This window comes from Lolium perenne, chromosome 5 (genome assembly GCF_019359855.2).
Source record: "Lolium perenne isolate Kyuss_39 chromosome 5, Kyuss_2.0, whole genome shotgun sequence".
NCBI classification, from domain to species: domain Eukaryota; kingdom Viridiplantae; phylum Streptophyta; class Magnoliopsida; order Poales; family Poaceae; genus Lolium; species Lolium perenne.
In genome coordinates this window covers 193,528,126-193,555,562 of record NC_067248.2, presented here as the reverse complement: position 1 = coordinate 193,555,562, position 27,437 = coordinate 193,528,126, and the positions used below count along the sequence as shown (strand labels likewise).

General features: G+C 43.8%; 6 protein-coding genes and 1 non-coding gene across 11 annotated transcripts; 2 read left to right on the top strand and 5 right to left on the bottom strand.

The window, feature by feature from the left end:
- Positions 1 to 435: 435 nt before the first annotated feature.
- Positions 436 to 516, bottom strand: TRNAL-CAG (transfer RNA leucine (anticodon CAG)). Its single transcript has one exon. It is a non-coding gene; the product is annotated as a tRNA-Leu (tRNA).
- Positions 517 to 1,230: 714 nt separating this feature from the next.
- Positions 1,231 to 7,639, top strand: LOC127301621 (pentatricopeptide repeat-containing protein At1g74600, chloroplastic). Of its 4 annotated transcripts, none has more exons than XM_051331890.2 (2): positions 1,231 to 3,908; positions 6,953 to 7,639. In XM_051331890.2, the coding sequence occupies exon 1, from the start codon at positions 1,356 to 1,358 to the stop codon at positions 3,789 to 3,791; it is 2,436 nt and encodes an 811-aa protein (XP_051187850.1). In that variant the 5' UTR covers positions 1,231 to 1,355; the 3' UTR covers positions 3,792 to 3,908; positions 6,953 to 7,639. The 4 variants fall into 4 exon arrangements, with proteins under 4 accessions (XP_051187850.1, XP_051187849.1, XP_051187848.1 ...); XM_051331889.1 differs by lacking the exon at positions 6,953 to 7,639 and adding an exon at positions 4,378 to 4,737; XM_051331888.1 differs by lacking the exon at positions 6,953 to 7,639 and adding an exon at positions 4,373 to 4,737.
- On the bottom strand, positions 4,378 to 7,023 carry LOC127301623 (transcription factor JUNGBRUNNEN 1). Its single transcript, XM_071820231.1, has 4 exons — positions 6,887 to 7,023; positions 6,543 to 6,766; positions 5,176 to 5,477; positions 4,378 to 5,079 (listed from the first exon to the last, which is right to left on the bottom strand). The coding sequence occupies exons 2-4, from the start codon at positions 6,721 to 6,723 to the stop codon at positions 4,378 to 4,380; spliced, it is 1,185 nt and encodes a 394-aa protein (XP_071676332.1). The 5' UTR covers positions 6,724 to 6,766; positions 6,887 to 7,023.
- A 1,975-nt stretch (positions 7,640 to 9,614) lies between the features above and the next one.
- On the bottom strand, positions 9,615 to 13,301 carry LOC127301624 (uncharacterized). Its single transcript, XM_051331895.2, has 10 exons — positions 12,996 to 13,301; positions 12,592 to 12,680; positions 12,364 to 12,471; positions 12,176 to 12,258; positions 11,836 to 11,969; positions 11,318 to 11,367; positions 11,135 to 11,227; positions 10,869 to 10,960; positions 10,064 to 10,170; positions 9,615 to 9,936 (listed from the first exon to the last, which is right to left on the bottom strand). Exons 1-10 carry the CDS (start codon positions 13,239 to 13,241, stop codon positions 9,895 to 9,897), a joined length of 1,044 nt encoding a protein of 347 aa, XP_051187855.1. The 5' UTR covers positions 13,242 to 13,301; the 3' UTR covers positions 9,615 to 9,894.
- A 97-nt stretch (positions 13,302 to 13,398) lies between these two features.
- On the top strand, positions 13,399 to 16,748 carry LOC127301622 (uncharacterized). The gene is made up of 4 exons (XM_051331892.2): positions 13,399 to 13,625; positions 14,925 to 15,557; positions 15,983 to 16,081; positions 16,187 to 16,748. Exons 1-4 carry the CDS (start codon positions 13,464 to 13,466, stop codon positions 16,535 to 16,537), a joined length of 1,245 nt encoding a protein of 414 aa, XP_051187852.1. The 5' UTR covers positions 13,399 to 13,463; the 3' UTR covers positions 16,538 to 16,748.
- An 851-nt stretch (positions 16,749 to 17,599) lies between these two features.
- Positions 17,600 to 21,610, bottom strand: LOC127301625 (uncharacterized). 2 transcript variants are annotated; one of them, XM_051331896.2, is made up of 9 exons: positions 21,316 to 21,610; positions 20,197 to 20,301; positions 19,741 to 20,100; positions 18,940 to 19,011; positions 18,790 to 18,854; positions 18,508 to 18,658; positions 18,338 to 18,415; positions 18,154 to 18,243; positions 17,600 to 18,033 (listed from the first exon to the last, which is right to left on the bottom strand). In XM_051331896.2, exons 3-9 carry the CDS (start codon positions 19,996 to 19,998, stop codon positions 17,911 to 17,913), a joined length of 837 nt encoding a protein of 278 aa, XP_051187856.1. In that variant the 5' UTR covers positions 19,999 to 20,100; positions 20,197 to 20,301; positions 21,316 to 21,610; the 3' UTR covers positions 17,600 to 17,910. The 2 variants fall into 2 exon arrangements, with proteins under 2 accessions (XP_051187856.1, XP_051187857.1); XM_051331897.2 differs by lacking the exon at positions 20,197 to 20,301.
- A 1,349-nt stretch (positions 21,611 to 22,959) lies between these two features.
- Positions 22,960 to 24,542, bottom strand: LOC127301626 (pentatricopeptide repeat-containing protein At2g36730). Its single transcript, XM_051331898.1, has one exon. The coding sequence runs from the start codon at positions 24,477 to 24,479 to the stop codon at positions 22,977 to 22,979; it is 1,503 nt and encodes a 500-aa protein (XP_051187858.1). The 5' UTR covers positions 24,480 to 24,542; the 3' UTR covers positions 22,960 to 22,976.
- Positions 24,543 to 27,437: the final 2,895 nt, after the last annotated feature.

Here is a 27,437-nt window from a genome sequence, read left to right as displayed (position 1 = left end):
AGGTGCCGCCACCACCACCTAAGCGGTGCCCACCAAACCTTGACCCTAGACTAGGAAAACGAAGCCCTCCAGCTGATGGGGGCCGAGATCCAACCCGCCTCAAAGGCCCAAAGGCCACATAAGTGAGACAGATCGGTGGCAGCGCGGACGGGAGGCAGTGAAAACCTAATCGTCTGAGCGTTTCCTATTGGGCCAAATGGGTACAACGCTCACGAAAGGTAATGCAATTGCAACCTCATTTGCAACTGAAAAATTTCATGTGCATCCCAACTTACAACTCAGTGTATAAATCTCCATGTAAATCAGACGTTTTGGGTACTAGCAATTCCATTAGATTAATGTTGTCATCAGAATTCAGAAAATAATACTTTGTAAAAAAAAGCAGTTATGCAGATATGCACGGGTAAGTTGTAACTTGCACGTAAAAAATGAATCTGTCAAGAGTGGGATTTGAACCCACGCCCTTTCGGACCAGTACCTGAAACTGGCGCCTTAGACCAACTCGGCCATCTTGACTTGATGACAGTAGGTCGCGATACAAGTAATATATAGTTATACATATATTACAAGGCTTTGAGTGGCTTCAACCAGAAATTCAGGAAGAATTTGGAACCCAGGACCCTCACTTGTCTTAAAGTTGGATGGTTCAAAGCTACAGAATATACGGAAATCCACTTTGGCTCATAGGTGCAGATGCACCTATTATTGGAAAAAACATATTTTAAAATGTCAAAAAAATTTAGAAAAAAGATCGGGGTGTACTTTCACATGTTCTATGCCTACACACAAAGGGTTGTGAAAACATATTAATTTATGTGACCTGTGCAAAAAAACACAATTTTTTTTGCTCTGAAAAAGTTTACCGCAAGATATTTATTTATATTTTTTACATAGGCCACGTAAAATGTTTTTTTCCCTGCAAAACTTTTGTGCTCTAACATAAAATGTCTGGATGCACACCAAAGATTTTTTTTTTACATTTTCTAATTGATCTATTTTTTTAATAGGTGTAGATACACCTATGAGCCAAAACGCCATGTCCGAGAATATAATGTTTCTTTGTAAGAGATGACGCCTACACACACATATTAGCAACAAAACTTAAATACCACAACAGAAATCTTCAATTCATGTGACCATAGGTGTGACTCTGTGATGTTGGTATCATATCATTTCTGGCTGTACCAACTCCTTACATATGTTGGGGGGGGCAAAATGGCAAATAGAACGCCCTTCTGTGCCAAATTCAAGCGCGAGTTCACCGCTTCTCAGAAAAGAGAGTGTGAGTTCACCGGCGGCGATGGCGCGCGCTTAGATCGATCCCACCACGTCCCTTCTTCCATCTCGCCGTCTCCATGCCTCCACGCCTCCCCTCGCCGGCATTACTCGCCTCCGCCCACCGCCGCGCGCTCTCCGCTCTCCCAGCCACCGCCGCCGCGCGACCCGGTGCCCCCCACCTGCTCGACGGAGTGCCGCGCCCGGACCGCCTCGCGCGACTCCCGCCCGAGCTCGCTTGCTTCGTCCGCTCGCGCGCCGCGGGGCACACGCCCAGCCAGTTCGCCTACGGTAACACGCTCAAGGCCTGCGCCCCCTCCGCCGGAGCGCCGGGCAATGTCGCGTTCGCGGAGCAGGTCTACTGCGCGGCCTGGAAGGACGGGCTCGCGGGCGACGCGTACGTCTGCAGCGGCATGGTCGACCTGCTCGCCAAGAGCGGCCGCCTCGGGGACGCGCTCAGGGCGTTCGCGGACGGCGACCCCGGGAGCGCCGTCTGCTGGAACGCGGTCATCTCTGGCGCGTCGCGGAACAGCGAGCACGGGCTCGCCATCGAGATGTTCACCGACATGGCGCGGGGCTCCTGCGAGCCCAACCCCTTCACCTACTCCGGGGTTCTCAGCGCCTGCGCAGCCGCCGCGGAGCTCTGCGTCGGGAGGGCGGTTCACGGGCTGGTGCTTCGGCGTGACCCCGGGTATGATCTGTTTATCGGGACGTCGATCGTCAACATGTACGCCAAGTCCGGCGATATGGTCGCTGCCATGAGGGAGTTCTGGAGGATGCCGGCCCGGAATGTGGTTTCCTGGACCACCGCCATCGCCGGTTTCGTGCAGGAGGAGGATCCAGCGAGTGCGGTTAGGCTGCTCAGGGAAATGGTCCGGAGCGGCGTGTCGATGAACAAGTTCACAGCTACTAGCGTCTTGCTCGCGTGTTCCCAGATGTATATGGAAGTGGCTAGCCAGATGCATGGCATGATCATAAAGACAGAGCTCTACTTGGATCACGTTGTCAAGGAGGCTTTGATCTGCACGTACGCTGCTATCGGGGCTATCGAGTTGTCCGAGAAGGTGTTTGAAGAAGTTGGCAGAGTAAGCAAGACAAGTATCTGGTCGACTTTGATAATTGAGATTAGTAGCCATAGCTTATCGAGATCAATTGAGCTGTTGATGAGGATGTTCCGGCAGGGTCTAACACCAAATGACAAATGCTACGCTTCTGTTTTCACTTCTGTGGACTCGATTGACCTTGGCAGACAACTGCATTCGTCGGTTATAAAAGATGGGTTTGTTCATGGTGTTGTTGTTGGCACTGCACTGTCCACCATGTACTCCAGAGGGGATGAAGTGGAAGATAGCTACAAGGTCTTTCAGGAGATGCAGGAACATGATGAAGTCTCATGGACATCAATGGTTGCTGGTTTTGCATCCCATGGCCGTTCAGCTGAGGCATTCCGATTATTCAGGAATATGATTCTTGATAATTTTAAGCCTGGCCATATTACGCTGTCTGCCATTCTTTCAGCTTGTAATGGACCAGAATGCTTGCTCAAAGGGAAGGAAGTTCATGGACACATCCTTCGTGCCTATGGGGAAACCACATCCATCGGCCATTCTTTGGTTTCCATGTATTCCAAATGTCGCCAAGTACAAATAGCTAGAAGAATATTTGATGCAACTGCATGCAAAGATCAGGTCATGCTGTCTTCAATGATATCTGGATACTCTACCAATGGTTGCAATGATGAGGCAATCTCACTTTTTCAGCTTATGGTGGCAGCTGGTTTTCTAATAGATAGCTTCATATGCTCATCTATCATTAGCCTATGTGCTAACATAGCAAGACCACTCTATGGAAAACTGTTACATGGTTATGCAACTAAAGTAGGAATACAGTCTGATCTATCAGTAAGTAGTTCACTCGTGAAGTTGTACTCCAAAAATGGCAACCTGCGTGATTCTCGTAAAGTTTTTGATGAAATGAATTCCCCAGATTTAGTTACTTGGACAGCTATAATTGATGGATATGCTCAGCATGGAAGTGGTCAGGATTCTTTAAGGATGTTTGATTTGATGATTAAGCATGGAGTAAAACCAGATAATGTTGTACTAGTAAGTATTTTATCTGCTTGCAGCCGCAATGGTTTAGTTGAAGAAGGATTTAACTATTTTAACTCTATGAGAAGCATCTATGGGGTACAGCCAGTGTTACACCACTACTGTTGTATGGTTGATTTGCTTGGTCGTTCTGGGAGGCTTGCAGAGGCAAAAAGTTTTATTGAGAGCATGCCTATGAAGCCTGACTTGATGGTATGGAGCACACTGCTTGCTGCTTGCAGAGTTCATGATGACGCTGTACTTGGAAGGTTCGTGGAAAATAAGTTACGTGAAGATAATTACGATTCAGGCTCTTTTACAACTCTGTCAAACATTCTAGCAAATTCTGGAGACTGGGAGGAAGCAGCGAGAGTAAGAAAATCAATGAATGGCACCAAGAAAGAGCCTGGATGGAGTATGGTGTAAGAATTGAAATGACTGAAGAGTTATATAAATAAAACAAAATGGAGCACAGTACATTGATGGACTTGAAATGATGACATCATCTTCGGCAAGTTGGAAAAGAGGACCAGCTGGTTGCATGTAAGCAATAAGCAATGGATACAATTGTATATTAGTTAAACTGTTTGATCCTTTCACACTGTTAGCTTGTACTTTGCGTTGGTAATTGTTCCAAACCTATTAGGTATCTGATTAGAGATGTTTCTTCCTGATCATGGAGAAGACATGATAGCTGTCTAAAGTTTGCACTGATGATACAACTGAGTCAGACTCCTTGCTGTACATAATTCATTATTCACTCTGATGGGATTTGCATATTTTACATGTAGGGCACACCTCTATATTAATAATACTGAATGATTCAGTACATATAACCAAGATATTCTTCACTCTGTTTGCTTATCTGTAAAGATGGGTGCAGTTCATAAGATATAGACCGAGCTGAAAATGTACAATGGATAGTCTTCTGCTAACAGACTTGCTAACATATGAAGATCACTCTTGGTGCTATATATCGTAACTATGTATAGTGTATCTTTCTGTAGAGCAGCTACTGGGCATCTCTGGGGGAGGTCGGGGGACAAGTGAGAGATTCACAGGGCACGTTGCATGTCCAATCATCTGAAGAATCTAGCCCCAGATCAAATGGGAATTTTATTTTTCGTGGAACTCCACACTCGTTACCCGTAACGTATCCATTATCAGGTTTTCTTGTATATGGATCTTCATCCCTGTTTCCAGTACCTCCAGTTGTGTCTATATCCCAATCAACTGCATACCCATCGCACTGTTCAAGCTGTTCAAACTCAGTATCTGGTGAGGCTTCATTCATGCTATTGATTATTCCAGGGGCTATGCTGAGAAGCACGGCATCTGGTGACCTCTGCAGGGTCTGTGTTTCAAATGGCAATATGATCGGATTGCTATGGATGCCTTTTTCTGATAGATGAGTTAAGGACGGACCACGGTTGAAGTTTATGACTTTATATGAAGAGCCATTCTGTGAACTGTTGAGCTTCTGCTGCTGCCGTCCTTGAAAGTAATGTTGGCTATTAAACTGATTCACAGGTATTGCAACTTCTGCCGAGCAAGAGGAGCTTTCCAAAGCAAAATGCGAAGCCTGTATGGACTGCAAGGCAGATAACAGATCTGGCTCTGTCGTTGCAATTGACTGAGGACCCCAGGAGTGAGATAGTGCTCTTTGTGCCATTGAACTAGGCTTTTTAAATATTCTACAGATAGCCCAGGCATCCTGTTTGATAAATAAAAATCACCAGAAAATATATCATATATCTAGATATTTTGAGAATTTTGGTGCTGTAGTAAATACTATGAATAAAAGGCTTACATTGGCTGGAATGTTTTTATCTATTGGTACTTTAGGAAGTGTTGGATCAGTTAGTGAAGGAAGCCTGAACTCATGCATCATCCAATCAGTTTTGATCCCTTTTGCTGCTCTTCCTTTATAAAAGACAAGAGACTTCTTCAGGCCTATACACTTGGTTCCCTGGGAGGAGTAAATTGGCCTATCTGTCCCTGTTGCTTTCCAGAATCCAGCTCCTGTGACTCTGTTTGGTCTAGCACTATTACGATACTTCCGGTCCCTTGGGCAGTAGAAATACCATTCTTTCTCCCCAGAACTTGCAAGTTCTATCCATGAGCAAGATAATAAATAATACATTATAGAAAGTAAAGGAATAATGTTACAGAAATTCAAGGAGGATAACTATACTTAGCTTGGTTTTCTGATGAGAAGAAACTACTAACTAGGTCTCGCATGAGGTACTATGTTTTAAGCGGCTTATGCTATTATTTATGCTTGCTACTGTATTTTGAGCACTTCATATGCATGTATCCTGGATGTGCACAAGTGCAGAATTTCTATTTTTGGTGTTGCTACATCTTTCATTTGAGTAGGATCTGACCTTATTGACCATGAACCTTTTGTGTACCTGTTGCTTGAAATATTGCTACAATATTGCTCAAACTTGTTTCCAGAGTACAATTTTGTATTCAAGTGGATGAGAAGTTGTCAATTCTCTCTCTTCTGTTGTTTCTAATAGCTTACATTATTTTGCGGGAGAATCATGGAGATTTATTCCTCTGGTATAGGGTTACAATCAGCTAGAATGAGCTGTTCAATACATTCTGGGATTTGGTGCAACCAACAAGCGATGCTACCCCCAGTTGTACCGACATTAGCTAGACACAATCTGCAACACTATTTTGTTCATGCGACACTTTCACGAGGATAACCTCTTAAAGACTCATTAATCTCTTCTCTTCAGCTTTAATAGCTTGCGTATAGGATAACTATGAAGACTGTAATCTTTGTGCTATAGTTTCCTAAAGCAAAGAGCAGTTCCTATAACTAAAAGCTGTCAAATATGTACTTCAGATTTCAGATTACATAGTGGATCATGACACCAGCGGCCATGGATTTATTTATTTTCCATGTATTATTTAGTTGAAGTAAGATGGTGATTGTGGAATTTTTTGAAATTCTAATTTGTCTCTAAAGTGGGGCATATCTAGCATAGTAGCATCTGCATATTAACGACAAGAGATATGTTTTCCACTCACCATGTTATGGCTAAATGCAAGATAGTGTATACTGGCATGTATTTGTTCTTTGATGGACAAGTTTTTACAAGATTAAAGTTCCGTATGCTCCATTTACTAACAAATAAGAGCAAGAAGCACAGAGCAACTTACTTGGGAGATCCCATGGGTCGTACTTGTAGATGTCCAGCTGCCGGATGAGCTCAATTGAAAGGGGTTTCTGCTGAATCTTTCTTTTGAGATAAAAACCCACAAGTTCTTCATCTGTGGGATGAAATCGGAAACCTGGCAGAAGTACCTCCTCTGACTTGTCCATATCACTTCTCTCATCCATGATCCACAAGGGTAGCTTGGGACAGGTTACACTGCTCTTGTACCTATGTGGATGTAGTGAATGGTTTTATGATCAAAGTTGCCTAGGTGAAGACAAACTCGCGAAGCTGTCTCTCTAATACAGTGCAGGGACTAATCAACTTTCCACAGTCTACTATTTATACCTTTGTTTGTGGTTTTGTGCTTGTGCAACGATGGCAAACTCTGATAACTGGCAATTTCTAATGCAGTGCAGGAATTTGTCAGGCCAAAGAAAAATAGAATGGGCGGCTTGATGGACCTAAGTTTAACAACGGGGAAGAAGGAATGGAAGATCAGGCGACATGTGTAATTTGAGGACATGAGGTAAAAAACTAGCTATAACACTACTGTTTAAGATGGATTATTTTTTCTGTTAGATGAACCTTCCGAAAAGCTTTCTAGTCTTCTATTGTATTCCTCATATTCCGGTGCATAAACAATAGTCAGGAAGGGGAGGTTAATATATGCCTTGTGAACGACATTGCAGCTGCTTAAACACGACTAGATGAGGTCTGCAACTCTGAACGCATCCTTGCAATCAATAGTATATTCATTCTCCTTTGGAATCTCTTTGACTTATTGAATCTGGGATAAGTACCTCAATGAAGACAATCTTAGCAACACCTGGGCATTATCAGTCCCTTTCGATACACCTAGAATTATCATCTAGGACATCCCAAATAACCGTCCAGTATTACTCTTGAACAGCAATAGCATCAATGGTACATATATTTTGTAGCTTATCGAAATCATTTACAATTAGACACATTCCTCCTTTCTCTGGTTAGAAAATTCCAAACTCCTATATATAAAAGGATGTATTTTTTTACTGTGCATCATTGTCAGCACATGCATGGTTCTGGATTGCATTAAAGATTTTCTTTGCATGAAAATTCCTATTCTGTTTATGAAATCCTTCCATAACTCTGTATAATTTTTTCGCACTGTGGAGGTTTGGCTTTGTGCGTACGAAAACAACAGTTAGCTTATTCGTACTGTTAACATCATAGCTGGGAATCTGGATGAGCGTTGATGTGAGAACAGATGCACGCGCGCTTTGATTTTGTGATTGCAACCTGTTTGTCTAAACTTGTGCAATAGCTTAACTGAGAAGGTGGGGAACTGTTAAAAACTGCACTAGTGTACTCCAGGAAACCTTACGCCAAGTTGATGTGCATTAGCAAGTAGTCCTTGTTATCTCACGATAGTGATAGCCTTAGCCGTTCATTTGCCTTCAGTTCTTTTATCAACTAGCGTATGACTCACTGCAAACTGTTACCTCTATTTCGTTTCTATCAACTTCTATATCACAATCAGTTGCCATCTTAGAATCCATCTCAGCTTGCTTGACTGCTTGATGGTATCCTCTGGTCCGTCACCAACTGTATACAGTTCATTGCTCATTGTTTTACAAAGATCATTTTCTTAGGTATTAGTATTATTATTTTTAACATCATTTATTGGTTATTAAATACTGTGACTTAGTCTTACATGATGGTGCCCGCTCTCTTTTTCTTAAGGTACCCTTCAATAACTTCTTTGCCGTGTGACTTTGGGTAGAGCCCACATGTGGCATTGTAATTCTTCCAATGGCTTAAAGACAAGGTTTTGGCCGTGTTACGAATAGCTTATTATCAAAAAAGGTCTTGGAAAATTCCCATGCCTCCCCAATTCCAGGCAGGAGATTAACCATCCAATTGATTCCATGATTTCACATAACGAACTTGATCTCGATTGCAACACTTGTCTTCTATCATGATTCACACTTAGAGATAGTTTGGATCAACCCTTTAAACATGAGCTTTCTCTGTCTTTCTCGCCTTCTTGGTTTGTAGTTCTTGGATCACTAGAAACAGATGCATGCAAACTAACACATCCTAAAAATATATAGTCGTTAGCTAAGGAGTATGTAAAAGTGACAGAAAATGTGACTATTTCGTCTTAATAACTCTGGCCTGGATAACATCCACATTTATAAGGTAGGTTAAATATGAGTCATCGCTTAGCATGCGTAAGGCCATGGACGGAAGTTCCTAAAAAAATGAAATGAAAAGCAACTCCATATACAGTCATCGCTTAGCATGTTGTAGGAACTTCTTTTTATATAATAACCTGTATTATCTACTTTTATGATTGAATATTTTTCCAGAAGGTGGGCTCGCAGTATTATGCAAGGAACCATATACAATTATGTGCACAAGCCATCTCATCTTAAGCCATAATGTGCATGTGTTACCCAGATAAAAGCTCCCTTGAAATGAAAAGCAACTCCAATTCATTTTTGAGTGGAAGCAACTCAAATTTGAGCGCATTCCTTTTCTTGCAATAAGGAATTTACTCTCTTGGAAGGAGCATCTTTTCATGCATTCTGGTCATTTATTTGTTAATGCTCTCTAAAAGATTTACATTGCATGACTTCAAAATCGACTGAAAAGGACTGGCCCAGAAAGCAACATCTAACATCCAGATAGTATAAGGAATCCATTAACATCAACTTCTTTGCTTAAAAGAAGTTACAGGATAAGACAAGCCAGAGCAGGTCATCATGTAGCAAAGAAGGAACAAGTTGGGGGCATATCTGCAGTTCCCTCCATTCACACAGTATGTATCCATAGGAAAATGAACAGAAAAACCTAGTGAGAGATAGGTACACGTTTACTTAATGCACCTAGCAAAATATGAAGATCCCATACCCACTTGCAGGGAAAAACCATTGAGCCCACCAGAAAGTTACTTACAAGAAAGTACAATGTGGTTTTTTTATATAATAACCTGTATTATCTACTTTTATGATTGAATATTTTTCCAGAAGGTGGGCTCGCAGTATTATGCAAAGAACCATATACAATTATGTGCACAAGCCATCTCATCTTAAGCCATAATGTGCATGTGTTACCCAGATAATATGCTGTAGGAACTTCTGTTTTGCATAGCCTTAGCCCTTAAGTTAGATCATTATAGCAGAACATAATGCTCTTACTTTCCTAACAGCTTACTTAAGGAGCTCCAAGGAACATAAAATTGCCTACTTGGACAATAAATACTAAACACTAAAGAGTAGAATAAGGGAGAGCTCATTGTTCCTTCCAGGTCTTTTTGCTGAAGTTACTGAAGGATATGCACAAAGCCAGAAGCTGGTCCTTTAAAGCCTTCAAGATGCCCCCAAGAGCTCCTTGATATCATACCCTTGCAACTGAAGAAATAAAAGATCACACGTCAGTTACTATGCCCCGCTCATGTGCAATATTCTGCTTGTTAGTGAAGTCATAATTCCTAGCAGTTTCAGCAAGAAAATTACTGACACAGATGACAAGACATACCTGAAGAAAGGTAAGCAGTAATATAACTCCTGAGTTCCAAAACGCATGTATTGTAATAGGAGCTAGAAGATTGCGAGTTTGAGCATAAGTAAACCCTAGTGCAACACCTGCATACCAACAAACAAACCAATGGCATTATAATTGCATTCCCCCAAAAATTGTATCAACATAATGATAGTACTGACGATTTGTCCCGAAGGTAAAAAAAACTACTGACAACAAATGCCCATGAATGCCGTCCTCAGGTCTAATTACAGTTAAATGTTGCATGTTATGCCTGTTCTTTCACGGCAACTTGACCTTTGGCTATCAAATTTCCGTAGCCAGTTTTGACTTCTTTCTTCATAAGAAAAGACCACAAGTATGACATACTACATAACGGTCAGATGTAGCAAGCACAGAGTGCAGCTGATGTGAATGCTGGTTCACATCAAGATAACTACCACCAAATCGGATTCCTGAGACTTGGACTAACTTGGAAACTACTCAACTCCTATATCACCTATATTCTCATTCTCTTCCTGAACTGCTTCTGTGCCACTATTTTCCTGATACTGGATAAACTGATATACGGACTTTACTTATCTCTAACAGGAAGCTTCTTTAAAGATGGGCGCTTTGCACTCTACTGGTGGCAGGGCGCCATGTGCTGCTGCTTTCCCTAATTGGGGAGGGCACAGCACCCCACACAGAAATATGGGTCATATGGCCAAGTTTGTTGCAAACTTAATATGCTCATGCACTATTGAAAAAAATGGTATTCACATGATTTTCTGCATTCGTTCTACATCTATAAGAAAATTACCAAGCACAAACAGTTGTGGGAATTGATCAGGTGTCAAATGAGCGAAGGCAAATACAGCGGCACTGAGAACCACACAGACTGGAGTGGGAAACCTGCATCCAAAGTAAACTATTCACATACCAACATACTACCTCCGTTCCAAAATAAGTGTTGCAACTTTTTCTAGATCTAGAAAAGGTTGCGACACTTATTTTAGAACGGAGGGGGTAGAAAATTGCAAACTCGAGAAAATAAAAATAAAAATAAAAATAAAAATGAACTGTTACCACTTAGTCAAGGACACCATTAGGAACCCTCGAAACACAGTCTCCTCCAGAATTGGTGCTAGAACTCCAGTTATGCCCACTAGATAGGCAGTGCTATCAATAAAAAAAAATTGAAACAAAATCAAGTCCTGATTGCCTGGTCAGACAGCAGTCAGGAAACCAATAAAGCTATCGAAATGATACCTGAGGGTTGATGAGCCGATTAGCGGCAGTAAAAGGACCAGTGAGTCCTTCTGCAGAAATAAAGAGAGGATCCATATATAGATAACTAGTCACTTGACAATCATTTCATACGAACTTCAAAGTTTAAGACAAGTCTTTTTTCAACAGAAAATGTATAGTACAGTATGGTACTTGCCATTGCTTGGTGATAAACAGATTGAGTTAGTCTTGCATGAGTAAAATTGATTGCATAAAGCTAGGCTCAAGTGGGCTTAAGACATTTCAAGAGATTGGTCATATGAAGGAAAACAGATCATTAGGAAGAACTTTTACATTTGGCATATTCTGAGATGTCCAATATAGAGAAATACTTGATTTACCATAATATTTTTTCAATGGATAAATTGGGGTACAAACTGAAGGTGAATGGAGACAGGTTAATGTAAGTATGTAAGGTCACAGAAGTGTAAAGGAGTAACAATTAATAGATGACGATACACAAGAAAAGTCTGTCTGCTAAAGCATATGACATGCCTGACCTCTCTCTCTGGAGGTTCACCATTCAGATAGGTCATGCCAGCTCCAACTAAAGCAATGGAAATGACTGCACCAAAGAGGCCAATACCAGCCCATAGAAGCCAGCCATTTCGCAGCTTGAATGGTTCTTTAATATCTGAAAATTCAAAATTACAGTGTCAACTTACTTCCTAACAGAAAACTGTAAAGAAGTCTTGAAGTCATAGTTACAAGGGAACTCAGGTTCTAGAAAAGTATCCGGCAACACTTCCCACAGTTGAAAATTGCTATCCAAGAAAGAATGTACCACACTCTCTTTGCAAAAGATCAAATGTGTTCATAGTAATAAGATCATGTTCTGACCATAACGAAAGATATCGTCAGGGAACGGCCGGAAGGTATTGGTGATGCTAAATATGACACCAAGCACAATAGCTGTCACGCTCCTGCACAAGATATAGACGAGATTAAATATTTTGTAGGTATGCAACATACATCCCTTAGTAGATACACACTATCAGCAAAAGAATCAGGTAAGAAGAGATCCATACAGTTGTCCGAGAAAGAGTATTCCTGCCTTCTCATCTATAGTTGCCCCTGCAGCTGAATACCCTAGGTATTGCAATGCCGACTGTTCAACCAATCCTGTCAGAGCAAAGCTGTCTAAAGAACGCTCAGGGTACTTTCTTAGGCTTAACCATGCGCAAATAAACATGACCAACCAGCATACGTATACAAGATAGTTCTTTAAGAAATACTTATCCGGTGCACACTGGTACCTTACTCCACAGCCCACCACGCTGAGCACAAGGGTTTGCCACCCCCATGGCACATCCCACCGCCGAAGGATGGGCCACTCGTCCGAATCCTGCTTGTATCCAAATAATGCAACAAAATCCACTGTCAGCAGAATAACATCAGAAAGACATGAATGCTTACAGTCCAAACTAAACATCAGTGTTAGTGTTTCCATTGTACTTGGTAAGGTAATACTACTGCTTATAGATTGACGTTTCACCGATACACTTCCTCCTGATGCATTATGCATACAATCAATGTTTTCAACATCTTTTACATGTTCTTTCAAGAGCTGAACTATGCATCAAGCAACAATTTAAGGAAGCACTGATGCAGCTACGACTGAGCAGCAGGGGTGTCGACAAATGGAGGGGCGGCGCATCACCTTACTGGAAGACGGAGGCGGCGGGTTGTTGTACGATGAGCACGCGAAGTCTCGGCCGCTCCTCCTCCACCGGCCAGTCTCCGGCGGCTGCACCAACCACTGCCGAGCTCCTGCTACCGCCGAAGCTGCCAGGCGGCCAGTTCTCTGGGAGGGATGCGGCCTCCTGTGCTTGGAGAGGAGTAAGGGTTTGCATGGGAGCGGCCGGAGGAGGAGAAGGGGGAGCGGCGACGACGACGTGGAGGCCATTAGAGACGCTGCTTTCTTTTCTCCTGCTCTGCCGCTGGAGAAGAAGAAGCCGAGCGGGGATAAGGTGAGGACCTTGTTGTAAATTAGATAAGGCGCAGGACAAATCTAGAAAAGTGGAAACGGAAGGTTCCTTCGTTAAGTTCTTACCTAAGTCAGGGTTAAATTTGCAAAGTGACACACAGCCCTTCTTCTCCCTCCGCGCTCGTGGCAACGGCGGCGGCGATGGCGACGTCGGCGAGCACGTCCGGCGAGTGGCTGACGGGCGCGCTGCAGGAACTGAGGGGTCGGACGGGGGGCGGTCTCGAGCTCGACGGAGACCTCATATCGGGCCTCGTCTCCTTCTGCGAGCTCGCGCCTCCACCAGACGCCGCCGACTACCTCGCGGTGCGTACCCCCTCCTCCGCCGGAGTGATATCTTGCATCACATGATTCGTGTCACGTCGCGCTTGGCCCTTCTGATTGGAGCTTGTTGCGTGCGTGTCTTTGGTGCGGCGGCCTGATCTGCGCCCGTTTGGGAGCCTTTGGGGGTCTTCTCAGATTAGGGTTTGTGCGATTTGATCTTGGATAACATTAGGATCAGTACCAGTTTGGATCAACCTGTAGAGCCTGATGATAAATTGTTACTTTCAATTGTCTGATCATCGGTGCGTTGTAACTTTCGGTGGGAAGTTTGCTACATTGTGATGTACCGGTTTGCCGTTTTGGTTGATGATTTTCTGTGGATTTTGTTGCGTGGAGAGGATAAATTGATGGATGATCGAAGCATCATCTTAGACTTATACTGATCCCTCGGTCCACTATTATAAGATATTTTAGATATTTCAGTGTGGACTGGATATGACTAGATACGGACCGAAATGAGTGAACCTACACACTGAAATGCTTCTAGATACATGCATTTTCGAAAAAATATAAATCATCTTATAATAGTGAACGGAGGGAGTATTTGACAGAGTGGGGATATTGGTGCTTGATGAATCATATCATCATGAGTTCGATTTTATAACCTGATGCGTCTTTGTAAATATGTTTGAGCATTTTATCAAGTGTTAAGTGTATATTGCTTAATATGCATATGCACATGTTTGCTGGCAATGTGGAGCTTGTGCTATTGACTTGAGTTGTAATTAGATCTTAAGACTTAAGAGAAACTTAGACCAGTGCATAATTAGCCTGGCATTGTCTGGTTGATGCATGATTAGCCAAATCCAGGCCAATCTGGTTGACACATGTATATTATCTTCTGGATGCCCACGTTTATGCATATGTTGTGGTGTATGATGAACATGGTTTGCTTTCTTGTGAACATGGCACCTTGATTAGTGGTAGGTTGTAACTATCGGTTTGGCCTCGTGTCTATATATCTATTGCTGTGCATTTTGAATACAGCTGAAAGGTTGACCAGGGCAGTGACACACTTAGCCAATGCATGTCTTTCTCAAATTTTGCGTGTGGCCATCATGTGTTATAACGGAACTCTAGTTCCACCTTATGAATGTCACCACTATTTTTTCAGGTTACCATGCTTCATACTCCTTTCGTCTCATGAAACTTGTGTGAGATTTGTCTAAACTACTGTTTCATAGGACGGAGGGAGTATTATATTCTGCACACCAATGAATGTGGAAACTACTGTTACTTAGTTAAAACATTGACAATGTCATGCACTGTTCACTGGTGCAGAATATTGTTGGAGTAGAAGCTGCGCAGGACCTCATTCAGGAGTACTTGCAGAGGCGGGGCTATATTGATCCCTCAAAAGGAGCTGGAAGCTCACAGTTTTCTAGCCTTCAGCCTTATGTGAAGCCATCTGCTGATGCAGAAACTGCCCAAACAAAGAAGCAAACACGCACACTGAAAGATCAAGCATCTTCCTCAAGTCAGAGCTCCAAGAGTCAATCAGATACTGCTGAGCCCCAGGCTTCCTCCAGGAGAGGTCCGAAAAAGAAGGGAGGAAAGGCCATCTCGCTTGCTGAGGCAGCGAAGGGTTCTATTGTCTTCAAGCAGGGGAAGCCTTGTTCATGCCAAGCACGCCAGCACAATCTTATCAGCAATTGCTTATCATGTGGCAAAATTGTGTGTGAACAAGAGGGCGAGGGACCCTGTAGTTTCTGTGGTGCACTTGTCTTAATGGAAGGCAGTACATATGCCGGTTTAACTGATGCTGGAGTTCCTAGTTCAGAAACAGAAGCTGCAGCTGAAGCTTATGCAAAGAGGCTTGTTGACTATGACAGAAACTCTGCTGCAAGGACTAAAGTTTATGATGACCAAAGTGACTATTTTGAAATGGAAGGAAATAGTTGGCTCTCATCAATGGTAATCTACATTTGATAGTTACTCCCTCCGTTCCATATTAGTTGTTGCTGATGTTATACCGACACTTCTCCATTCATTGATCTTCACTATACTATATCTTAGTGATTAAGGATGGTCATACTGAGAGCTGTATCTATAAACCAAAATGTTCTTATATGTGTATATTATAGGATCTATGCTATGTATTCTTTGTACAGCCTGTTTCTGCAATTAACTCAGGGTACTCCTAAAATTTAAACGTATATCATGTAACTTCAGAACATGTATGATAAAGCATGTAAGTTAATGGATTAGACAATGATAAGAAATCTCTCGCAACTATTTTGAGATATCTAATGAGAAAGCATGCATGAGAAAGCTAGTTGTTCATATTTAATGATATATGCAAGAATATTTACTATAGTTTTCTATTTTTCCCACTTCAGGAAAAGTCAGACCTAAAGAAGGTGCACGATGAAGCTGAGGATGCAGCTGAAAAACAAAAAGGGAAAGTGACTGTCACGTTTGATTTGGTGGGCCGTAAGGTAGTGACTCTTAGTTCTCGAAGGCTCAGTTCATGGTTTAGAAGCTTTCAGGAAAGGAAAAAAAACATTTGAATGCGGATATAATTTTGCGAGTATCTCCTGCAGGTAATTTTGAACAACGACGAAGCTGCAGAGGCGGAATCTGGTCAGGGGATCATGAGACCATTAGAACAGAAGCATCAGGTGCAACGCATACAGCCAAGTCCCACGACCAGAGAGCAGCCATTTTTCATCGAAACAGGACCAGTGAAGCCAAGAACTGACAGAGTAAAACAGAACAAGAAACTCACGAAGAATGGCTTGTGCCTAGAGGTAACTGGAAGGGTGCAGCACGACGACAAGGATCCCCAGAGCTTTCTTGGCGGCAAGATGAAGAAGGGTGATCATATTGCATACAGTTCCTTCGGTCAAGCTCGTGAAGGCGATGACTACGAATGTTCCCTTGATTTTGATTGAGCATTGGTACTGAATTGTGATGGTTGCCGGGGTGCATTCACATTGTACTAAAGTATCCATTTCCTGTGGGTTGGATTATGGTTTAGTCATGTTCTACAGCTGGAGAAGGCATTTTGGAAAGGCTGTACAACAATTATGACCCCGAATCAAGTTTTTCATATGATACCTTGGGCCTAATGTTGTGTAAAAATGGTCAGATCCGGTTCTTCCATGTTCTTGCAATGCATGTTTCTGATCTGCGGAAGTGTTACACTTTATGTTCTAAATTAATTTACTCAACTTTACTCTATGCACGCATATACTCTATGTTATACATTAATTGACTCAATTTTATCTATGTATGCATGTATCTATATGTATACACGAGTTAATTAATGAAGAAAGTTCACTTTTAGTCCTAGAATTTCCATTTGATTCAAAAGAAACCTTGAACTCTCAGAATCATTTACTTTTAGTCCTTAATCGATTGATCTAGGTAAATATCTGCCACGGGTGGCAAACATCTTTAACGCAATGGTGTAAGGGTAGAGAGGCTGCCTTCGTGTCACATGCTTCAAGTGAATTAGGAGAGAAAGAAATTGAACAAACAATTGGTTTAGGGGACGTGGGGGTTCAAATATTTTGCACTAAGATGTTGGTTTTTTTTCCCCCATCTCAACTAGATTGGAACAAGTCTAGTTCAAAACCAATTTGGTTGGTTGACTGTTTCTTCTTTCCATATTAGCGATTTTCTCAACTCAACCGATGAGAGATGTAAAGTAAACCATTCTAGGAGTTCAAGGTCCATTCTAAACTAGAAATCTAGAAATATTTTTTAAGACAAAAAGTGAACTTCCCGACAGTTGAAGGACTAGAAGTGTTCTTAATTAATCTAGGACAGAGGGAATATACAATTTCACACTTAAACGACACTTACCAACACAACATCTTCGCCTTGGGGCACTCCATACTGCAAACACATTACAAAGTTCATGCTTACAAGTGCTGTAATTTCACGTTACTGCCAATCAAATGATACAATTCTACGAAGGGTATATATATTTTTCTTGTAAAACAAGCGTGTAGACTAGGCAAAACAGTCACTGTCTGTTTGCTCTCTTTAAGTTAACAGTTAGGACCGACATACATGGTCCAAATGGCATTTGTTACTTTATACACACCACGTCACATGAGACTCCTTGGCCAACCCCAACAAGCGAAATTCCGAGCACAAACTGGACAAGTCTCAGAACGTTACACTCACGGCACTGATGTAAAATAAGTAAATAATATGGTTCTGCACTGGCATCAACCATAACTCATTTGGTGATTCACCCAAACCAGCAACCCGTTGTCGCCACGGCTGCCAGCTAGTTGCTCTTTGGCAGACCCCTTCAAGGTTGTGGTTCATGCTGGGGTGTGGCAGGAGAATCTGGTGCTATGGTGAAATGCACCCCTCGTCCTTGCCCAGACTGGAGAATGAATGCCACCTCTGTTGCTGCTAACGCAGCTGCCTCCTGAACATAAGTACAGTAGAAACACCCAACAAGTTAGTGATTACAAGAATTTTAAGGTGTTCCCAACAAATATAGAAGAATAGAATAAAACAAAGTAGCATATGATGCCAGTGTAGTGACCTGTCGATGTCTGCGACGCTGCAAAATACTAATTGCCCAAGCCATTATATAAAATGGCAGAAGGAAACCAGCAGCACGCAGTAAGAAAAGCTAGCAAATAAGGAACAACAAACGTCAAATACTAATGATAATGTTCAACGAGATGGTGCCTACAGTATATCTTAAAGAACGTTCTTTCTCTTACTGAAAACATTGCTGAAGTATCGTCATCGTCTTCATCAGTTAGAGTCAATGCATGCCTCAGTAATAGGAGAGCCATTAACTGCACATACAGGAAACGTGAATACATAAGCAATATGCATTTTTGTTACATGTTCAGCTAAATGTAAATACATATGTAGTGTAGGAACTCACCACAAGAGCAGCAGAACGGCAAAAGGCAGCAGTGCTGGCATTCGTAGCTGAATAATCATCATACTCAGCTTCCATAATGTGGTTTTGTGCTACTGCAAGGATCCTAGGATCACGCAAGTCAAATGCTGTACCAGTAATGGTCCAGCCACCACTGCACACCCCAGAAAAAAGGTAAACAACAATGGGATACTATAAGCATGACATCAGAAATACAAAGCAAAGAACTTATGAAGTAGAGTCGAGTATCCATGACTGGAATGAAACAAATTCAGGATGACATGCCTTATATCAATGGTAGTTTCATCAGGATGGGGTCTGGGAGGTGCAGTGTAGCCATGTTCATACGGCTGCATGAAGGTAAATTCCAACAACATTCAGGATCGTATCTGGGTGTAGGGGAATATTTTATAAATCATCTACATGTAAATTCACCTCATGACAGATTTCACAGGTTACATCTCCTTTCTCATTGCACCATCTCTGTACACAAGCCCTATGCGCATACTGCACATAAACCAAAATATGTGAGAACATTATCCATGCGCATTATCTAGGCAGAGACATCAATTAAGAAAAGATAAAGAGAGAAATAGCTTCATTAACATATTGGACAAAAATGAGAGCATGGCAACAAGAATCAACTTGAAGATCTATTCAAGAAGAACGTAAGGACTGGTGTGACACATATGGAACACAGAGAGCTTGATTGTACTTTTCACATGCTTGAATATAAGAAAGTACCTGACTTATTCGGGTTCACAAAGAATAGAGCATTACTACTAAGTAGAGCAAATTTCATTCAAGTATTCTGAATATATAAACGCATGTTATTCAAAATTCTGATTATTCAGATAGATGCTAGTTATGAAAATACAGATGGTGCACTGTGAATTCTTGTGTGGTGGCTACATGAGTACTGTATTCATACCAATAGTAACTGAAATTGGGAGTGTTTAGTTGTTTTTGGGAAGTTAATCAAATCAGTGTTCCAAGCAATAGCTGGCATTTAAAGGATAGCTTTGACACCTCACGAAAGAAACAAGATAGGCAGATTGACTAACGAGAGACCCACATATCATCATATATACCAAATAGACATGTAAATAAACACCAGTGCCACAAATTGATCTTGTCAAATCACATGCTTCCAGATAATCAATCAAGCACGAATTAATAGCAACCAAAACTGCAATCAATCAAAAGAAAAGACGTAGTTTATGGAATAATGTGGACCTTAACACTGCCAGTGCAGGCACATGGGCTCTCCAGATTTTTGATTTCATCTTCCTCCTGACAAATACGACACTCCATCATCTGGAGAAGAGGTTCTTCTTCAGGAACCATGCTGTCTCCAACTCCAAAAAAGGAATGTGCTGCAGAGGGTAGCAGTGCAGTGGCGTCCCTTGATGAGGAGCTTTTGGGTGCTCCAGTGCCCTCAATGGGTTCAGGCACCATTAGGCGGTCAACATTGAGCATTAGGTGATCCTTCATCGTTGCAAATAAATAACAACCTTTCGAACAAAATAATTCTTTTCTAGATCCTATTAGATCTTCTTAGAGTATGAATCTGATTGCTATATCAATCCTAGAAACCTGCATGAAAGGACAAAAAAAAAAGAGATTCAACAACTGACATGATTTCTTAAAAACATCCACAACAGAACAGGTATGTGACAGCTGAAAACCTACAATTGAGCAATTATGAAGCGGATGATGAAATTTTCCTATTTTCAACGTGAGGCATGAGCGCCCTTGGTGAGAGATAGAGGCACCAACTATTCAAGCTCCACCTTTCTGCATGGAAGTTACGCTTTCAGTAAATCTGGCAGTAAAGCCAGAACAACTTATAACTTGCATTAAGTCTCAAAATGTAGTAACCAACAGGTTCATAAATAATGTTTCTACTTCCTACAGACACCTTAAACCGCTTGCTATAAGGAAAACAAATCTGTTCTCCAAATAGCATTTGCCCCTCCCAGTATTTTTGAAGCAGCAGACATGTTTCCAGAAAGAATGACAAATCCTGATAGGTTCCTCAAGACCGCCTCGCGTATAAATCACAAGCAGTGGAAACCAATGCTCCCAAATGCTAATCACAGAACCAAATTCCTAACATACCAAATTATACAATGTACCATCAGCACCACGTCTGTCTCTGAAAATCAGCTCGAAACCAAACTATTTTTTATGAGTTGCTCTTCGATAAGAATGGCTACAATGAAGGTTGAGCATCAGACAATAAGATCAATTGCAAAATTAAGTTGCTTTGCTCTATCTACGTTGGTGAGAGACTGATGATGCTCCCACCGTCATCCTCATATTTATCATCCGAGTAGGCAAGCCGATGGATGAAAACACACAAACACAAAGTCCGCTATGGATGAAAACTAACAGATACAAAGTTACATAGTTTCCACCAATCATCGCGGATCCCGAGAAAACATAGTACTCCTTATCTAATTTTTCCTCTGTATCAACCGCAAAGAGCAGAGCAACAACAAATTTACTCCCAAAAATACTCCAAGAACGGGTTCGGGAGGCACACAACAGCCCAAACCGAAACGAAACGCATCGATGATCCCCAATCGCGGAGCCCCGACACCAGCAGACACCGAATCCGTGGAAACCTGCCCCCCAAATTCCCCTCTCCCTCCACGAAATGCCGCCGCCAGCCGCACCAACCGATTCCGCACAAATTAGCAAGCCCGGCGACCAAATCCCTGCTCCCCAGCACTAAAAATCCCAGCACAACGCCGCGGCGTCGGAAAATTCTGCGGGGGAAATGGAAGCGGGGAAGAATTTTTTTACCAGGGTAGTAGAACTCCAGCGCGGCTCCGGCCTCCTCGATCTCGCCTCCCCGGGGTGGTTCGCTGCTGCCGATATATGCCGGCGATTCCGATGGGGCGCTGCGCCGTGGGGCCCACGCGCGGGTAGGTCACCTTCCACTGCGCGGCGCTCGGGCCCTACCTGCCAGCGATGGTGCCCTGCCTGCTGGCCCCCGTTCAGATGACCAACACAAAAATGAAATGATAGACTAGAAGATTGTGTGCTACTACTATAGGAAATGTTGTTATTCGTGTGTAAGAAAGAGGGAGAAAGAAGTGTATATGTAGTTTACATAACACAAAAAGAAATTTTATTTGGGTAGGTTTGAAATGCTCACCCGCCTTGGCACCGGCGTCTCCTGCTAAATGGTGAATGGGGGCACCTCCTCCTGGCCAATATTTGGAGAGCGAGAACATGTTTACCACATGTTGAGGCTTTCTTTGGCACAACCCTGGAATAGCTTGTTCTTTAGATTGTGTTGTCCCTATTTGTAGCATTGGTTCGGTGCACGTTGCGTGAGACGCTATTATGAGAATGACACCAATTTTAAGTTTCGTTTTCGAGGGAGAATTTTTTTTGTGTGACTGTCATGAACCTATTGATTGATGAATAAAATGGACTGTTATCATCTATTCTACCTTGAAGAGTTCCATACAAAATCATATGTTATTTGGAGTAATTGGTACCATTGTCAGAGTGTAAGGAAAGCAAATTGGGGTTGACATGCCAGAGAAAAAATCTAGAAATGTGTGATATTGTTATTTTTCTGTCAATAATACATCAAACTGATTCCCATCGTGAGGATCAGCGGGGATGGTGAAAAAATAGCCGAGCATCATAAAAAAAGTAACATAGCATTCTCAATGGCATCGAGTGGTTGGGACCTGTTGGGGTTTATAGTCGCGAAAAAGATACATGTTTGAGTTCTGCTTGGGGCTTATTCCATTAAAAGGTTTCTCTTTTCTATTTTGTTGAAAAACTAGACCTCCTAAGATGTATTTTTTTTTCTTATGTGGACTGTACGAATTCTAGGACTAAACCACATACAAATTTTACGTAAGAATTACTTAGCATTACATTTAAAAGAATATGTCACATTGAATTAGAACTACTTAATTTTTTTTTCATGCAATACAGTCAAACAACCTTCGGTACACAACTGCACATCCAATCATGTGGATTCCTGTGGGCATGGCATTGTCAACCTACGACCTTCCATTCTTTTTTATCAATGAGGCCCAATCTTTTTTTTTTTGAAGGGGGGAAAAAAAAAGATTGGGCCTCATTGATAAAAAAGAATGGAAGGTCGTAGGTTGACAATGAGGCCCAATCTTGTTCTAGCTCAAGTTGTCCCTTTTTTGATTGATCAGTAGTTCGTATCAGATTTGTCTCACCCCGTGATTGATTTGCCAGGGAGACACATTATTGATGAATTTGGGCACTAACCCATGTGCTATTGTCCATACTATACAGTAGCAGCAGCTGACATCCATTAAAAACAGGAAACACCAAGGTCCTGTTTTGCGGGGAATTCAAGTCAACACCAATACTTGCCTTGGTTGTTTGGTTATCGAGCAAAGTTGCATGAAAGGTCTGTACGCGGCACAATCAACAGATGCACATGTATTGCCAGGCAAAGACTGTCATTCAGAATCAATAAGCAAAATCCCGTCAATGGGTTCACACTTTCTCATGTTGAGATTGAGTTCATGGACAGTGCTACAGGCCCCATGATAGTCCGGGCAAGAATCGTCCCCGGAGATGAATCGATGCACCAGTCCCCCGACCTCCACACAGCTCTCCCCTGCCATCTTCTTCATCCCTCCTTCCCTCATCACCCTCCTCGCCTTGGCCGCCTCGTCCCACGACCCAATGTCGGAGTAGATGTTGGCGACCATCACATAGTTCCCGCTTCTCCTGGGCTCCAGCTCAAGCAACCTCTCCTGCACCTTGCTGACGATGCCAATGCAGTCCTTGGAGCTGTGCAGCTGGCAGGCGCCCAACAACGTCCTCCAGACAACCGGGTCAGCCTCGACAGGCATGTCCGTAACAAAGTCATAAGCTTCCTGGAGGCGACCGTTGCGGCCTAGGACATCAACCATGGCGCTGTAGTGTCTCATCATCGGCTCAATCCCGTACACATGCCGCATCTCGCGGAAGAACCGACGCCCCTCGTCGACCAGCCCAGCATGGCTACACGCGCAGAGCAGGCCGAGAAATGTGACGTAATTGGGCGCGACTGATGCGTCCTTCATCCTCTCGAACAGCTTCAGCGCTTCCCAGGCTAGCCCGTTCTGCGCAAACCCCAGGATCATCGCGCTCCAGGTCCGGACATTCCGTGCCGGCATCCTCTCGAACAGGCGCCACGCGTAGCGCACCAAGCCGCACTTGGCGTACATGTTCACTGCCGCCGTGCTGAACTGAAGCGTCGTGTCCAGCCGCCGGGCGACGACCTGCCCGTGCGCCCACTTGCCGAGCGGCAAGTTGCCCAGCTCCGCGGCGGCGGAGAGCATGCACACGAACGTTGTCTGGTCAGGCTCGAACCCAGCTTCTACCATCGCGGCGAAGAGGCCCGCGCACCGGTCGTGGCAGTCGTTGTCCACGCAGGCGGTGAGCGCCGTGTTCCAGGACACCACGGTCCGGCGCGGCATTTCGTCGAACACCTGCATGGCGCGCGCCGGCTGGCCACAGGCTGAATACGCGGCCATGAGAGCGTTCCGTACGTAGACCACGGCGTGTTCTAGGCCGTCTTTGATGGACTCAGCGTGTGTGGAGGCGACGAGGGGGAGGGAGCCCGGGGCAAGGCGCGCGAGGGCCTTTAGGAGGTGCGGGAGCGTGTGCGCGTCGGGGCGAAGGCCGTCGCGGCGGAGGCGGAGGAAGAGGGAGGCTGCGGCGGAGGGTTCAGGCGAGGAGGCGAGCGGGGGGAGGAGGAGGTTGAAGTGCGCGAGGGGCGGAGACGGGAGGGACAGGAGGAGGCGGTGCGCAAGCGCAAGGTGGAGGTTGGGGGAGGGCAGGGAAATGATGCGGCGGAGGAGGATGGGACCGAGAGTAGGGAGGCGGCCGGAGGTGAGGAGGTGGGCGTGGAGCTGCCGTATGTGGTGCACGGTGGCGGCGCCGGCGATGAGAGCGGCCAGGGCAGTGGCCATGCCATGGAGTGGTCGACGCCGCTTTGCTAGAGTAGACCGCCGCTGGTGTTTGGGTTGGGTTGGGCTGGGCTGGGCGCCTGCGCAGTTGGCCATTTACTTCGTAAGTCCTCAAACATTTTCTTTAGACCGGAGGCAATTTTTTTGCCACATTCATTAATTAAGAAAAAAGTACTTAGCCTTTATGATAAAATTGGACGAAAACATACAACAACAAAGCCATGCCCACCCAAACATGGTCAACCAGAGCCGCACCCACACATGTCAACACAAAGATCACAAAGCCACACGAACTAACACACCAGATACGACACACCCACACCGAGCTGAGAAACTTGCAAGGGCAAAGGGGGGCAACCATCAATCGCAGATGCTTTTCTTGTAGTACCCCTCTACTTGCTTCTACACTTGTTTGGGGTATCAACATCACTCTTGAACGCAATCTCACACCCAGGATAGGCAGCAGCCAAGCTAGTCCTCAAATACTCAACATTCTAGGAGTGTAAAATTTGTTCTAAATTATCCTACATTTGTTTATGATCAACAACAATGGTGGTGCACCGCCTTATGCAGTTGGTTATGGGTGAGCAGACTCCGATTAACGTAAACTGTGAGAGTGGGCCATACTTCCAAAATGCCAGAGGTGTGCGTAAGGGAGACCCACTTTCTTCCATCCTCTTTGATTTCATGGCAGATGGGTTGGCAACGTTGCTCGCCAAAGCCAATGAGTCAGGACATATTCGTGGAGTCTTCTCACACCTCATTCCTGGGAGAGTGACACATCTACAGTATGCGGATGACATGATGGTTCTGACTGAGTCATCCATGTTGGGAATTGCCAACCTCAAATTTATCCCGCTGTGTTTTGGAAACATGCCAGGTTTGAAGATAAATTTCAACAAGAGTGAGGATTTTGTGACTGGGGTCACGACCAAGGAGCAACACCGAGTAGCAAATATAATTAATTGCAAACTTGGAAAGCTCCCGATGATTTATTTGGGTCTCCTAGTTAACGACAAGCCTCTTTGCATCACAGATTGGGGTTTCCTCCCTGACAAGGTGGGTCATAGGGTTGACCGTGGCAAGGCATCTTCCTTTGTTCGGCATGAAGACTAGAGCTTACAAACTCATGCATGTCAAGCCTCCCCATGGTTGCCATGGGTATCTACCTGTTGCACTAGGCAACTCATAGTTCCATGGACAGACCGAGGTCCCGCATTTTCTGGGAAGTAGTCGGTAATAAAAGGAAATATCACATGGTGGATTAGACCACGGTGTGGAAACCTAAAGAGTGTGGGGGTTTAGGTATCCTCAACACCAGGTTCATGAACAGTGCACTAATGGTTAACTGGGTCTGGAAGCTATACTAGAATGCCCAAGGTCTTTGGACAGACCCAATTCACGCCAAATATCTGATACGCGTACAACACGCGTCCGTTGGGAACCCCAAGAGGAAGGTGCGATGCGTACAGCGGCAAGTTTTCCCTCAGTATGAAACCAAGGTTTATCGAACCAGTAGGAGCCAAGAAGCACGTTGAAGGTTGATGGCGGCGAGATGTAGTGCGGCGCAACACCAGGGATTTCGGCGCCAACGTGGAACCTGCACAACACAAACCAAGTACTTTGCCCCAACGAAACAGTGAGGTTGTCAATCTCACCGGCTTGCTGTAACAAAGGATTAGATGTATAGTGTGGATGATTATTGTTTGCAGAAAACAGTAGAACAAGTATTGCAGTAGATTGTATTTCAGTATAGAGAATTGGACCGGGGTCCACAGTTCACTAGAGGTGTCTCTCCCATAAGATAAACAGCATGTTGGGTGAACAAATTACAGTTGGGTAATTGACAAATAGAGAGGGCATGACATTGCACATACATATTATGATGAGTATTGTGAGATTTAATTGGGCATTACGACAAAGTACATAGACCGCTATCCAGCATGCATCTATGCCTAAAAAGTCCACCTTCAGATTATCATCCGAACCCCTTCCAGTATTAAGTTGCTAACAACAGACAATTGCATTAAGTATTGCGCGTAATGTAATCAATAACTACATCCTCGGACATAGCATCAATGTTTTATCCCTAGTGGCAACAGCACATCCATAATCTTAGAGGTTTCTCTCACTCCCCCAGATTCACGGAGACATGAACCCACTATCGAGCATAAATACTCCCTCTTGGAGTTACTAGCATCAACTTGGCCAGAGCATCTACTAATAATGGAGAGCATGCAAGATCATAAACAACACATAGATATAAATTAATAATCAACATAACATGGTATTCTCTATTCATCGGATCCCAACAAACACAACATATAGAATTACAGATAGATGATCTTGATCATGTTCGGTAGCTCACAAGACCCGACAATTAAGCACAATGGGGAGAAGACAACCATCTAGCTACTGCTATGGACCCATAGTCCAGGGGTAGACTACTCACACATCACTCCGGAGGCGACCATGGCGGCGTAGAGTCCTCCGGGAGATGATTCCCCTCTCCGGCAGGGTGCCGGAGGCGATCTCCTGAATCCCCCGAGATGGGATTGGCGGCGGCGGCGTCTCTGGAAGGTTTTCCGTATCGTGGCTCTCGGTACTGGGGGTTTCGCGACGAAGACTATTTGTAGGCGGAAGGGTATGTCAGGGGGCGTCGCGAGGGGCCCAGGAGACAGGTCGGCACGGCCAAGGGTGGGGCCGCGCCGCCTACCCTCCTGGCCACCTCGTGGCCCCACTTCATTGACTCTTCGGTCTCCTGGAAGCTTCGTGGCAAAATAGGAGCCTGGGCGTTGATTTCGTCCAATTCCGAGAATATTTCTTTACTAGGATTTCTGAAACCAAAAACAGCAGAAAACAGCAACTGGCACTTCGGCATCTTGTTAATGGGTTAGTTCCAGAAAATGCACGAATATGACATAAAGTGTGCATAAAACATGTAGATATCATCAATAATGT